This window comes from Camelus ferus, chromosome 2, assembly GCF_009834535.1.
Source record: "Camelus ferus isolate YT-003-E chromosome 2, BCGSAC_Cfer_1.0, whole genome shotgun sequence".
In the NCBI taxonomy this organism is placed as follows: domain Eukaryota; kingdom Metazoa; phylum Chordata; class Mammalia; order Artiodactyla; family Camelidae; genus Camelus; species Camelus ferus.
Window position 1 is genome coordinate 76,691,817 of NC_045697.1, and position 15,670 is coordinate 76,707,486.

At 37.4% G+C, this 15,670-nt stretch overlaps 1 protein-coding gene across 1 annotated transcript in view; it reads right to left on the reverse strand.

Annotated features, from left to right (window-relative positions):
* Positions 1-15,670, reverse strand: part of COL25A1 (collagen type XXV alpha 1 chain) — a 418,027-nt gene that overhangs the window by 82,318 nt on the left and 320,039 nt on the right. The window contains 1 exon segment of the mRNA XM_032461611.1: positions 599-652. Coding sequence (XP_032317502.1) covers positions 599-652 — 54 coding nt within the window.

Consider the following 15,670-nt stretch of genomic DNA (forward strand, 5'->3'; position numbering starts at 1 on the left):
TTCATTTGTTCTTTCAGAAACAAAGAAAACTTGGAATCCAAAAAAAAAAAAAAACCCACAAATCCTCATTACATTTTTTCCCTGCTTAGTAATTCAGGCTACATCCATTTTTAAATTTCAAACATGCCACATCTTTATTATGCTTTTCATTTGATTAACTGGTTATGTTGTGTCAGTCCTGGAGGTGGCCAAATCTTGAGGAAAAGTCACAGAGGCACTGTGAACATCTTCTTCAGTATGTCTTATAAAAATCATGCAAATTTTGGCAGTATGGACATGGCCTACGTTTTAATATGCTCATTAGGTGGTAAAATGATAACAGTCATACTTTAAACACAGGCTTTCTCATATATTTAAGTATACCAGAAATAAAATTTTGGAGAATCATATCCCATTTGTTTCTCTACAATCTTAATGCTAATGAGAATTACAAACATAATTTATTCTTTAGTCACAAAGTTTTACACTACAGAATACTACATTATTGACAAAGATTCCATTCAAGTAAAACCAGTGGGATATGAAAAAGTTGTAATAGCTTACAGCATCATGAAAACTCATGTCTCAAATGATTCTGCTTGGTTTTCTTGGTACTAACCTTTGGCCCTGGTATTCCATTCTGTCCAACTGCTCCAGGCAACCCGGGCTCACCCTCAAATTGAAAAATAGATACTACTAAATAAAATGGACAAAATCAACACATTATATAGATCATCAGAGGATATAACCATCCAATAATGCTCTGGCTGCACACAGAATATAAGTGGTTACGTTACACAAGTTAGCTTGTTTGGTCCAAAATTTCATGTGCTGGGACCAAGGGTACAGCAGGGTTAATTTCCTGTATTCAGTCTTCTCTCACTAAGAAAGGGAAAGCAAATTACCAATGGAAATTAATAGCTAGCATGGTGCTAGGGACATCAAATAAGTATTTGTTGACTTAGTAAAAGATTGAATAAAACTAATTTGGAAATTTAAGACTTTCTTGATGGAGAACTTTTAAATGATTCATCAGCTTAGGAAAATAGAGACTAAATCATTATATTTATTAGACTTCACCAGATGAGCATCTCCAAATCTAAATCTTGAAGAATATACACATCTCTGAACATGTATTTAATTCATTTAGACACATTTGACACAAATGTGAAAAACGGCTTTGATTTCTCTTTCCAGTTTCACTGTAAAGACAATTAAAATAAACCTCCAGATTCGTGGTTTCCATTGTCATAGAGTGACAGGCATTTGGGGAAAATACGATGGCTATTAGCTAGAAAAATTTCCTATTTCAGAAAGATGGTGATGTGCATCAGTCTTTCTAGACTCTGAACCTGCAGTTGTCTTCCAAAGAGGGAAAGTCCCCTGAAGTGCTCAGAAGTAAAGGAAAGGTAGTCTTCACCCTGACTGAAGTTAACAGTACTGTATGGTATATTTGAAAGATGCTAAGAGAGTGGATCTTAAAAGTTCTCATCACAAGGCAGAAATTTGTAACTATGTGAGATTTTGGATATTAACTAAGCTTACTGTGGTAATCATTTCATAACATATACATATGTCAAACCATTATTTTGAACACCTAAAACTAATTCAGTGTTATATGTCAATTGTAGCTCTGTACAACTAGGAGAAAAAAGAAAGACACTGTGGCTTTTAACAGTTTCATTTGGCTAAACTTACAGCAACTAGAATTTCATTTTCATTCAAAAATATTCCCAAAGCCATTTATTATGCACTTCAACTCCTAGACAAGTTTCTTTCCACTGACAGTTAAAAAGTTGCTCCTTTGTTGACTTTTAAAAATTAGACTTTATTTTTTAGAGCAGTTTTAGGTTCACAGCAAACTTAGTTGACTTTTAAGAATGCTTTCTAAGTTGCCTGGAGGGCAAGAGTTGTGACATTTTAATATTTGTGCTCTTACCTTCAAAAACATATACATTAGTAAAACAGTAACATTTCTTAAGTGCCAGGAACTTTACGTTCACTAACTCAATTCTCACAAATTTCTCTGAGGCAAGTACTATCTTTATCTCTATTTAATAGATGAAGAAACTAAGGCACAGAGAGGTAAAGTAATTTTTCCAGATTTATACAACTCTGACTTAAGAGCATTGTGCTTTTAACACAATGATGCACTGCTGGATGAATGAATGCATGTAGAAATTGGGAGTCAATGTTGAATATTTCTATCCTCATTGTCATTTGGTTTATACTCCTCATTTATAATGACCTTTCAGAATGTACAGAAACCTGAATTAAACGTAACTTACATAAAGATGATTTTTGTACACCTATCAGATAAACTAAGCAATGTGAAGCTTGCAGTGTCTTTCTAGAAAAGCAAAAAATATTTTACTATTATACTAGATTATTGTAATTGCTGAAGTCTTAACTCATGGAAGAAACTCTGCTTCATATATAAAGTTTAAAAAGTTACACTGTAATCATAACTCTTGCACGCTCCTTGGTAAAATGGCAAATATATTGACTTGGAGTAACGATGGCCATTATAAGAAAATTTTTGATGTATCATTTGTACAAAACCAAGGGTCAGAACTCCATTGGAAATTGAATACACCCTGAAAGACGACTATCATCTACTAAGCGGCCAGAAAAAGAGCTTTCTTCAAAGAACTTGCAACAGGATGCACTAATATCATAACTCATGGTTTAATGCAAACAAGAGATGCTGCCAGGGAACAATACACACTTTGTTTAGACTTTCAAAGAATAGCTATGGTAGCCAGAGTTATTTAAAAAAAATAGTTAAGCCCCTGGAACGAGACGAAATACATGCTGAGATTTTGAAGCAAGGAAGACAAACGTTGCTTAGGTATCTGCATAACATCCTTCTTAAAATATGAACATCGAGGGACTAAAACTTGATCCTTTTTTCCCTTTGATTTCATATTTTGTTAAAATAATCTTTCAACATAAAAGGAAACAAAAAATTGCATCCATAATCCCATCACTCTATAATAACTGTTTTCATTTTGTCCTATTTCCTTCTAGTCTTTTAAATTTATGCTTACATATTTCAAGCAATTGTAAGCTTATTACATAGTTTGACATGCTGATTTTTTATTATTTTATACCACACATTTGTTTTTAGACAGTATTTGTCATTGTCTTGTGAATAGGTTATCAGCTATCAAAATCAGGCATGAACATTTTATAGTTAATCTGTCCCAAATCACTGAATACTTAGGCTGTTTCTAATTTTTGCTACTAAAGATAAACTAAAATAAACACCTCTGTAAATATTTCTAAATTGCTTTCCAAAGGGGATCTGAATTTTATCTGCTTTTCTAGACGCTTACTCTGTTACTTTTTCACAACTTCGTCAGCATTGTATATCACAGTTTTAATTACTTTTGGGGCTACTTTAATAAGCACAAATGAGAATTTACTGGTGCTCAGTTTTACATTTATCCCTTGGAAGGTTAATAGGTAACTAGCAAGATTTTAAAGCTAAGAAGTGAGTAAGGCTGTTTCCTGAGTGAGCCCAGGGAAGATGAAAAGAAGGAAAAATGACTCAAAGCATTTTACCTTTTCAATAAATTATGTCAAGAAAAATACATTCAAATTCAGATTAGGAGGTTGTGGAACATTCTGTGATTGTTCAAATGTAGTTTCCCAGGTTGTATTAAAAGAATGTTAAATAAGAAATGCTATACAACTCTGAGTACTAAGGCCAAGCAGTGGGATTCTGGAAGACGTTAATTTATTCAACTAACATTTAGTGAAAATTTATTATATGTTTTACTTTGGGCTGAGTGTTTCATGGGACATAAAGATGAAATAGACATGATAGGTGCCTGTGCTCAGAGAGCTTATTTTTGATTGCAAAAAAAAAAAAAGATATCTGCATAAATAACTTAGGAGACATCTAAATGGGATGGAACTTTTTACTTTGAGCAGTTTTCTTGCACTTTATAAAGAGGCCCAATAAACAGAAATCAAAGGGAAGTCTCAGTGAAGAATGAAGCATTTGTCATGGAGGCATGAATATTTTCTGGTGTAAGAGGACAAAATATTATCATGATGCCTCTTCAAATAAAGTTACAATGATATAGTACCACACAATTTAGTAAAAATGTACACCTACAGAAAGATATATCAGAAAAGTACAGAAAAAATGAGAATTAGATTGTGTGTGTGTGGAGAGCTAGTCTCATGTTAATTGGATAATCTGTTCATCTATTTCTGAATACATCTCATATTCACAAGTACCAAGGACATTCCAAAGATAGGAATAAAGAAAAATAGCAGCTAACCTTTTAACTACAGATAGATTGACGGGGTTTTCTGTACTATGCTTTAAATTCTAAGGCTATTCCTAGTGTATTAGTAACAAATGACAAGTTTTGCATTTAAGCTAAAAATAATTTGGACGGACTTTTAAGAATGATGCTACTGCTTTCTTTCTTTTTTTAGATCAGACATTCTTTAGAACTCTAATGTAAAACATCACTCAGGGCTCTTACAATTATTTCAGGTACTGCTATTCATGTGCAGCTTGAAAGAACACTTAAAGATAGAAAGGAATGTAGTTTTTTCACGAAATTGAGTGTTAAAGAGAAATGTCTTTAACAGTAATATTGCTCACTGTTACTTCAATCACAATTGCTTTCCATTCTGGTGATGGGAATTTAAAATGGTTTATAGCTTTAAATGTTTAGCATAGTATAATGTTATATTCACCTTGCCGATACAGATTTGTTTCTCTTAAGCACTGCATTTTCAGAAAGCACTCCTCTAAACAGAAGACGAAAATAACTACAATTGTCCCCACTTATCCTCAGTTTTTGCTTTCCTTAATTTCAGCTATCCGTGGTCAACCAAGGTCTGAAAATATTAAACAGAAAATTCCAGAAACAAAGTATTCAGAAGTTTTAAACTGTGCACAGTTTTGAGTAGCATGATGAAAACCAGTGCCACCCTGCTCCCTCCTACGCAGGACGTGATTCATCCGCCCTTTGTCCAGCATATCCTGCACGTTAGTCACTTAGTAGCCACAGCTAGGTTATCAGATGGACTGTCACAGTATCACAGTGCTTGTGTTCAAGTAATTCCTATTTCAGTTAATAATGGCCCTGAATGCTGGCAATTTGGATGTTCTCTAACTGTACCTGGTTTCTCAATTAAACTTTGTCATAGGTATGTACGTATAGGGAAAAAACATAGTATGTATAGGGTTTAGTACTGTCCTTGGTTTCAGGCATCCACTGGGGGTCTTTGAACATATTCCTGGTGGACAAGGCACGGACTGCTCTATAAGGAACATATACCAGCTGCAGACGGAAGGAGTGATACTGAGCATAATATGGTATCAGTCTTAAGGTTGTTCTCATACCTCTGGAGTGAGTGGGGTTGGTGTGTATGTATAATAAAATAGACTGAAGATGGTCGCTGATAACTCTGTAAAACACTGGGTGGACTGGGCCTTTCTTCCGACAGCGACAGTGAGCAGAAGGATTGCAGTGGCTCGAGTGGTGAGCAGGACCGGCTGTTAGTCCCTCCTCTTTTGCAGGCAGGCATGGTGGGGAGTGGGGCGACCCTCTGTAAGGTGTCAGGGCCTCAGAGGCTTTGGCAGCTACTGGGTAAACAACCCTTGGTAGAGGAGGGGTCTCTGAAGGCAGTGAGGCACCCACAGGGGCTTTCAGATATAACTATTTGGGAAGAATCACGAAAATGGGGTTTCTGTTCTCCGTTCGTACTTATTCTCTCTCTCTACTTAAGTTGAGTTTAGGCTTTCACTCTAGCTCCATAACGGCAAGTGTGTATGAACATAAACTTGGGTGAAGGCAGGAGGCAGAAAATGACCAACATATTTTACCTTGAAATTTCTAGAAACGTAGCATTTTACCACACAAAAATGTAAACTAAGAATCCTAGCCCCAAACTTAGTGTCATCAATGCCCTGGATAATCCCTTTGTCTTTTTGTGCTCCTGCACACTTCCATGAGCTCCCAGGAATACACACCCGTAGTTTAAGAAATTTGACTTAAGAGAGATCCAGATTATTCCATTAATACTACGATTTAGCTCCACCATCTTTTTAAGTTTGTGTGAGTTGGCCCGCTGAACTAATTCATCCTTAGAACAGTTTTGTCTGTATGTGTTGTCTATATACAGACGTGACATCTAAAACACAACCCACCGGTATTTTGGAGATTGCCAATCACTGCATTCAATGAGAAACAAAATCTTTGTTGATGTTACAGTTAAACATATTTAGGACTGTGCAGCTTGGTATTAAGTAGCACAAAGTAGAGGGACAAGTTGGAATCAAAAACCAGAAATCGAGCCACATAGCCTTAATAAAAGCAGAGTAGCCCACAGTAGATTCTTATACTGTATAAATAAACTGAATAATCACAAAATTGGTCATCTATTTTTTGTTGGGAATATACACCATTTTATAGATGTCTAGCACCAATGTATTTAGAATTTATATGAAAAAATGCTCTCAGTCTTACATTATTTGATTCCATTTGTTCTCTGGATGATTGTCCCACTTCTCCTTGACCTCCTGCTTCCATGCCATAAAGACTACACATGGGCTAACCCTCGAAAATGGGCAGAGTTTAAACCTGTATTGTCTAATATGGTACTACTAGCCACGTGTGGATTTTGAGCCCTGGAAATGAGGCTCATTTTTGAGATGTGATGTTTTAACATAAACTGATTTTGAAGACTTAGTTGTTAAAAAAAAAAAGGTAAAATATCTCATTAATGTGAATACTATTAATCTTGAAATATTGATTTATATGATGTTGGAATGATCGTTTTAGATATACTGAGTTAAATAAAATATAGTCTTAAAATTAACATCACCTGCTTTTAAAAAAAGCTTTTAAAAAATGTGGGTACTAGAAAATTCACAGTTACATATGTGGCTTGTATTTGGAGCTTGTGTTATATTTCTATCAAACAGCATTGGTTTAAATGATGAAATTCTATAATTATTAGGAGATGTGATCAACCAAAAGCCTTTAAAAGCAGGGAAGGCACACAATCAGTATTCAAGCAGGTCAACATCCAGTGAGACTTCACCATGGAGACACCACTGTGGAGTAAACACCCACCACAGGACTCCAAGGTAGGTTAATGGGTGTGAGGTCGAGAGCAGAAGACAGCTCTGGAGTAGAGGATGTTGAGGGGCCAAGGGAGCCACAGTCGTGCAGGTTAGCAGCTGACTTTAGGGACCTCCTAACCTGTCTCCTTGTCACCCAGCCATCTCCAGCATTCTCCTAAAAACAAGTCAGTCTTAGAATTCCTTCACTCAGTTCTCTCCAAGTCTGACCCATTGCACTGAGAAGGTCAAAATCCTCAGCAGGGCCCCTGCTAGTCTGGTACCTGCTGCTTCTCTGAGCTCACCTGCTGCCACTTCTCTCTCACCCACTCCAGCCACACTGAACTCTGTTTCAAGATGCTAAGCAGGAGCCAGCCCAGGGCCTGTGCACCTGGGGTTCTCTCCCGCGGAACATCGTCCCTCAGATATCCAGGGATTTACTCTCTCACCCTCTTAGCTTTGGCTCAACTGTCCCCTTATTACAGGGGTTGCCTGGAATCCACCCCGCAACCGCCACACACACAGCACCACTCCCTATGCCCACTATCTTTGGTTTCTTTATTGCGCTAATTACCACCTAAGGCAGAATTTTTTGTTTCTTTTCTATGTCCCCCAGTAGGATTGCTAGACTTGGGAAATAAAAATGCAAGACACACAACTAAATTATAATTTCAAATAAACAAGTCATTTTTAGTTATGTATATCCCAAATATTGAATGGACATATCATATTAAAAATGATGGGTTGTTTATCTGAAATTCAAATTTGATTGGGCATTCTTTGTTTTTTTTGGCCACTCCATTTCCCAGCCCCACACCCTCTCCACCACTAGAATATGAACTTTATTTTGTTTATGCCTCTTTCCACACTACCTAGAAACCATACCTTGCACATAATAATTGTCTAGCACATCTATGTTACAGAAATGAATGAATACAGGAGAGGCAAATACATGAAGCCCTTATGGCTCTGGTGAGAGATGAAGATGGCAAGACTCCTCTACTGGGAAGTTGGAAAAGACCTATAATTTCAGTGGCAAGAGATGGTTCTGTGTCTCAGCTGTGGCAAAAGACAGTGGTGGGAAAAGAGACAGGGACCCAGGAAGAAGATGGGAGAGATGTTAACCCCGCAGTGACGCATCCAAGTCCTGCAGGTAACACCGAAACAGAATTGAAAAGCAGAGGTAAATGAAGGGTCAGGGTTCGCTGGGGGAGGAGCCTGTGAAAGGCAGGATGCTGGGAATGAGCAGAACGTTCGTTATTTCCGAGGAAAAGCCCTGAGTCATTCCAGGACTATGTCAGGGGAAGAGTGTTTGCCTAGAGGACTAAAGGTGCAACAGCTGCCCATGGGTACAGAGACCCGGCCATTATAAATATTTCCATACATTTGGTTTTCTCCCCACCTCTATCTGTCCCATGTGCCTCGGATGAAGGGTGAGCAGTAGCTGGGGCAACACTGGCTGTGTAAATGATCACGTCATCTCAAGTTCCCCACAGACCCTTTCAGAACCTACATGCGTCACCATTTACCCCATGAACTCATTTTGACACCTGCTTCTCCCTAAGCAGAAGCACTCACAAAACAGGGCAATGTTTTAGTTGAAAGGAACCAGGCCAGTCATTCTTAATAGATGAAGAAACACATTCAGAGAGGGGAATTAACTTTTTCAGAAGCAAAGAGCTGCAAAGAGGCAGATGTGACATTAGAATCCAGGTCTTCTGATTCTCTATCTTGTGTTCCTTCTGAGTAATTGCTTCTTAAAAACTCCTTCATACTAATGTTTCTTTTGCCTTTAATTTTCACATAAAATAGGAAAGCAGCTTCAGGAAGCCTCCAGTCTAATCCCAGGTTTTTCTACTTCTGGTCTTGGGACACAGCAAATTTCTTGAGCTTCTGTGGGGCATGGCTTTTATTCTATGCAGTGGGTAGGGATAGATTAAATGCTAGCCCTCTCCCAGCTCTAAAGGATTAAGATTTTGTATTATGATTATGATTATGATTAGTTGTTGTTGTTGTTGGACTAAAGATGTCTCTGGTGGCTCCTTATTCCTCAGACATCTGATTAAACTTGCCTCAAGTTCTAATTCCACAGGCTCCTGAAGTCCAGGACCTGCTCTCCGGGCCTCTCTGCTCGAGTTCTTGCATCTGTACGAATCATATCTATTTGTTCCAGACCAATTCAGATGGGTCACTCAGGTCTTCACCAGTTGCATCAAGAAATCCACTCTCAAAAGTACAAAGCACTTAAAATACACCAATAGGTGATCATCCAAGCAGGTTACAGTTAAGTACATCTACACTGTAGAATGCCATGTAGCCATTAAAGTTAATGTTGATATCTATTTATCAATATAGAAGTATATCCACTACATATTCTTCAGTTAAAAAGGCAGATTACAAAAATACTTTGTATAATCTTATGCAAGTGAAAATTCAGTATCTAATCTATATTTGCACATAGGCAAAAAGAGCTATCTAAATGTCACTAAAATGTTAGCAATAGTTATCTCTAAGAAGCTGATTGTGAGTGACTTTATTTTTCTGGTTTATGCTTTATGAATTTCCCAAATTTTTTCTATAAAAATATATTACTTTTACATCAAAAAAAGAAAGAGACAAAATCCACTCTCTTCAGGCTTTTTATGAGCTCAAGGTTGAATTCTGGTGTCCATGAAAGTTGTCCCATCATGGAGCATGCAATCTCTTGTCATGTCTGCTGTCTCCTCTCTCCCCTTCCATCTCCCCTTCCTCCTTCCTTCCCTCCTTCCTAGGCTATCCTGGGAATTTAGCTTCACTCTCTCTAATGCGGAGCAATTCGGTCATTTTTAGCTCCTCCTTGCATACTCAGCACCTAATGCTTTTTCTGTTTCATTCCTGGAGGCAGAGTCTTCGTAACATGGTAAAAGAGAAACAGAAAACCCAGCCTGGGCAGTTAGGTTCGATTACGCATCAGAGAACTGGTATCCCTGCAGGGGAGGTTGGCTTCATTTATTCTATCAGCAAACTCCTTCTCTAAAATTAAAATCTCTTTGTCCACATTGGTAATATAAATAATAATTAGCAGAAAAGCAGACAGCTCTATTAGCCAGAAACTTAATGAAAATATTTCATTTCAGATAATTTACTGAAATGGGTCTTAAGCTGATTAAAGTAATATCTAACTAAACCTAATAACCAAACCTTCATTATGCTTTTTTTAAAAGTATAAATGTATAAAAATGTAAAATAAGAAAACATGATAGTTGTATCAATAATACTACAGTGTGGACTATTTCAGAAATAAGTCTGCTGGTTAATACTTCTTATCTGAGTTTCTATACTTCTAATGTAGACAGAAATGTACAAAATATAATTTGAACAAAGAAATTCAAATGCAAAGAGATAGTTAAGCATTTAGAGGTCACAGGAAATAGCTAAGTTGAGCTTATTTGGGTGAAATTTACACAAATGAGAAGAATTACTGCCTTGAGGACATCTCCCTTAAAAAGTGAAGGTCTGGGGAGAAGTACTCATGGATGACCTCCCATCTCAACCCTCCCTGCCTCAGTCCTCCCTTCTCGTCCCAACCACAGTTCTCCGATTCATGAGGGAGGGCCTTGGGGGTTGCGTGTCGACCCCGCAGCCTGCAAGCTCTGCCCACAGCTCCCACCAGCAGCTGCTCCAGGACACCCGCAGGTGTACCAGGGCACATGCCTGCTTTGTGGTTCACCTGGGGGAAAACAGATCTGGGGGAGAGGCCAATATAGGCAGTAGAAGTGGACTCAGCACAGTGGAGGCAGGAATTCTTGGGCCCTGGGTACCTGGGCTGTGATCTAGAAGTGGGGAGCTGGGCTTTGCATGGGCATGTTTTCTTGGCCCTCTAGACTCCTCACCCCATGGGAGGGTCACACCATAAGAGGGCTTAGAGATGGCAGAAGAGGAGCAGGGCAGAGGAGGGTCTAAGGGAAACACTGTCCAGTATTTCCCTTTTAAATAATGTATAAAAGGCGCAAAAGTCAGCAAAAACCAGCCAGGGAACATGATGCCACGGTGAGGTGGAGGGCTTCTCTTTTCTGTGTAGCAAAGAAATTGTTCTCTGTGTGTTCTCTTATGGAAAAAAAAGATTAAGAACAAAGACTCATGTTTTAGGAAGACAAAGTAGCAAAATGGATGAAGGACGTACGTGAAATGAAAAGTCTGTGAGGACTGGGATAAGTCAGCAACAGCACACTCGTTCAGCTCCCTTGTGCTACACGACTCTTCTAAATTAGATAATTAGTGTTTACTGCGACTTTCCGCATGACTGGGGCTGCTGGAAAAGAAACTGCAGTGGCAGCAGCTAATCAGCATCCGACATTCATTCCCCCAGCAAGGGAAGGAGGGAGAGGCGGTGACCCGTGTGTATCCAATGACAAAGACACTCAAAAGGAGTGTCGGATGTTTGCGCAAAGACCCTCATTCACTCTCTGGACGCAGACAGGAAAGAATGAAGCTCCAGGTGGATTGGCAGCCACCTTCCAACCAAGAGGAGAGGAGGTTTAGGATGGAGGCAGCAATGTGGAAGATGGAGTGAAGAGATGGAAGAACCGAGTTCTCAGTGGTGAGGTTTAGGTGCCAGGGCAACGCAAAGCTGAAGCCTGAGTCAGGGCTGGAGTTTCAAGTTACTTGGCCAATAAATACCTTTATTTAAAGACTAGTTCTGTTAAGTATTCTGTGACTTATAATGTGCCCTTGATAATATATCTATTTTTAAAGTTTAAAAACCCAGCTAATTTCTTCTTTCCTAAGGTATAGTTCCTAGTAGTAGATCTATGTATAGTTTGAATGATAAATTACTCTTTTCACATGGGAAGAGAATGTGCCTAGTTATTCATAGAAATGTTAAATAGTTATGTCTAGCTGGAAAAATTTGAAAGATCAGTGAAGAGTAGTAGAAAGAGACAAAGGTTCTTACTAACACCCACTCGTACACCCAGGTTTCTGAGTCATGGCGTTCTTAATGCCCCCAATTCAAAGAGGAAAACAGTCTGTTCTAATTTAATAATGTCTTTTAATAAACAATTACATTCATTACTTCCTTTGTTTTGTCTGATTAAACTTTAAAGTAAACATTATAATCTTCATTTGACAAATGACGATACTAAGACTCAGAGAAGGAAAGTAACTGGTCTGAGGTCATAGAAATACTGAATAGCAGAGCTGGGATCTTCTGAATTTAAAACCTACACTCCTTAACAGTTGGAGCAGACTGACTGGCTTTCAAGTTGAACTTTACCACAAGCACCTAGGTGACCCTGGACAAAATATTTATCCTCTCTGTGCCTTGGTTTCCTCATTAATAAAATGTAGATAATAGCAGGACCCACTCCACAGGATTGCTGTGAGGAATAAGGGAGGTAACAGGCACACAAAACTTAGGACAATGCCTGACAGTAAATGCTGAATACACGTCAGTAATTATTACACATTGCACTCTTCTATTCTCTGCATCGTGCAGAGAAGACAGAGAAGAAGATCCTGAAAGAAATTCAGTTTCTCCTAAATTAACTCCACTGATGCTGTTTCACAGTTGGATAATGGTTCCTACCCCTTGGCAACTTGGCCTGGTATCAAACGGATGGAACTGGGTAACGTTAAGCTGTTCTGATTGTCACAATAAGTTATTTCATAGCAGCCTCATATTGAGTGCAAAATTCAGAATCAAGAATGTCATTTAGAGATCAGATCTAATGATACAAGAACAGGCTTTGTGATTGATATTGACTTACTGTTTTAGTTGTCAGAAACTTGGAAAGAAAAGTAGTCCATGATGAATACAAAAACCTTACAGTGGTTCATAATATGGTGTTTTAGAAACAAAACGCTAAGACCAAGATTGTCTATGTTAATCTGTAAGTACTGCAACATAGTAATATTTCCTCTTCCCTTTGCCAACTGCCGTTAAATGTTTAAGTCTCACCTAAAATCACCTATTCAGGGAAGCATCCCTTGACCTTTCTGCACCAGGCCAGGATGCCCTGTGCTTCTCTGCTGTAGTGCTTAAAAGCACTGTCATTTAACAGATTTTTAGTATGACTGTTCATGTAATATTCCTATCCCACAGTTAGCTGAAATTCCATGAGGGCAGAGACAGCTTTAATGTCAGTGCTCAGATGGTGTCTTGGACTTAGTAGTAAGGGCTGAATAAAGATTTGTCGAATGGAAGATTGAAGAAATTGGTAGATGAATCAATGAATACATTTAAAGTAAGTTTTAAAAAAACACCAGATTTTTTTAAAATATGTAATTTAATCAGATTTAGTAAATAAATATTTTGGTGATCCTGTCTATTAAATATAGTGTCTTTTCAGTTAAAATGGAAAACAAGTGGAGTTGGTGATGTCATAATTCAAATACATTTGCTTTGTTGTTGCAACAGCCTGTGATCACTTTCCTTCCTCTCAAACCCCTTCCCTTACCAATCTCATTTCCTCAACTATTTATTCTTCCCTCCCCAATATTTGCATTTAGTAGAATGATAACTCGTATTAAATATTATAGTAACATGCCCAAATGAAGTCAGGGGGAAATAGGTTTTTTTAAAAAACCTGCTAGAATTGTTTTATTTCAAGCCAGCATTACATTACTTCTTTCAACCAACTTTTTATTCCTTTCTAAAGGAACTTAAAATTAATTATATAAAAGATATATATATATATTCACTTAATAAGTAAAATTGAGTGAAAAGTCCCTTTAAGAGTAAGCTTGTATATAAAAATACCTGATGATGTATGAATCAAACTCAGAGATCATGGGATTTTACTATATGAAACACTCTGTATATGGATGGCCAACAGGCACATGAGAAGATGCTCAACATCACTAATCATCAGGGAATTGCAAATCAAAACCACAGTGAGATATCACCTCACACCTGTCAGAATGGCTATTATCAAAAAGACACATGGTAACAAGTGCTGGTGGGGATGTGGAGAAAGGGAACACTTGCGCACTGTTGGTGGGATTGTAAATTGATGCAGCCACTACAGAAAACAGTTTGGAGGGTCCTCAAAAAATTAAAAATAGAACTGCCACATGATCCAGCAATTCCACTTCAGGGAATATAACCAAAGAAAATGAAAACTCTAACTTAAAAAGACATCTGCACCCCATGCTCACAGCAACGTTATTTACAATAGCCGAAGCATCGAAACAATTCTAGTGTCCATCCACAGATGAATGGATGAAGAAGTTGTAGTGTATTATTCAGCTATAATAAACAAGGAAATCCTGGTATCTGCGACAACATGGATGGATCTTGTGGGTGTTATGCTAAGTGGAATAAGTCAGACAGAGAAGGACAAATACTTTATGACCTTAACTTTATGTGGAATCTTAAAAAAACAAAAGAAAATGAACAAAAAACAAACAAAAACTCATAGAAAAAGGGATCAGACTTGTAGTCACTAGCGGTGGAGGACTGGGGGTTTTGTGTGTAGGGAACTGAAGGAAGGTGAGCACTTCAGGAAGATGACCTGCACCAAAGCCAAGAGCTTCCAGTTATAAGATAGTAGAGATGTAATGTACACATGATGACTATAGCTACCATTGTTGCATGACAGCTATGAAAGCTGTTTATAGAATAAATCCTAAGAATTCTCATTACAAGGAGAAATTTTTTCTTTCTGTTTTACATTCTTTTTATTGTACTATATGATATGATAGATGTTAACTAAACATATTGTGGTAATCATTTCACTATATATGTAAGTCAAACCTTTATGCTATACACCTAAAAATCATACAGTGATATATGCCAACTATATCTCAATAAAACTGGATAAAAAAAATACCTAGTAATAGGAAGTGATAGTGTTTCTTCAAGAAGAAAGATATCATCCTATTACCATAGTTACTGGAGAAAAAAAGTCATGCGTTCTTAGAATTCTTATGTGTACAGTCACTAACTTTAAAAGGTAGAAAAATTAATAAAAACAGTTTAATTCTCAGCTTTAATCCCCAAAGGATTAAACTGCCGTAAGATACTTTCCCTAAACTATTAAACTCCTCTGAAATAAAAAATCAATCACTTCATTTACTCTAGATATCTTTTCTTAAAGTCAAAAGTTGGGAAGTTATAAATATATTGGGTAATAGATCACTGGGTAAGTTTAAGCTAATTAACCAGAAAATAAGAACTACAACATATTCAAATCCTTCAGGAATTTAATTCAGACTTTTTAATGATAAAGCCAAGGCAGCAAAAGAAAAGAGTGTACTTAGTGGCTAGAGAAAGTGAATCAGGAATAAAAAATACCGAGTTTATTGCACACAGCCCACCGTACAGGCTTGAATAAGCAACTTGACCTTTGGAAGTCTGAGAGCTTCCATTTATCTGCTCTCTAAATATGCTTATGATAAAAATGTCATTAGAAGTATGCTGTGAGGATTAAGGTCAGCGAAGAACTGTGAGATTCATGGGTAGGAGATGAAAAGGAACTCTAAATACCATAACTATAAACTAATAAAATTTTAATGTTACTTAAAAATCACATAGCTATCTGGGATAGATTCAAAGATGATACACTAACATCAGTATTTCATTTACATTGTATTTTGGTTTTAAATATAATGAAA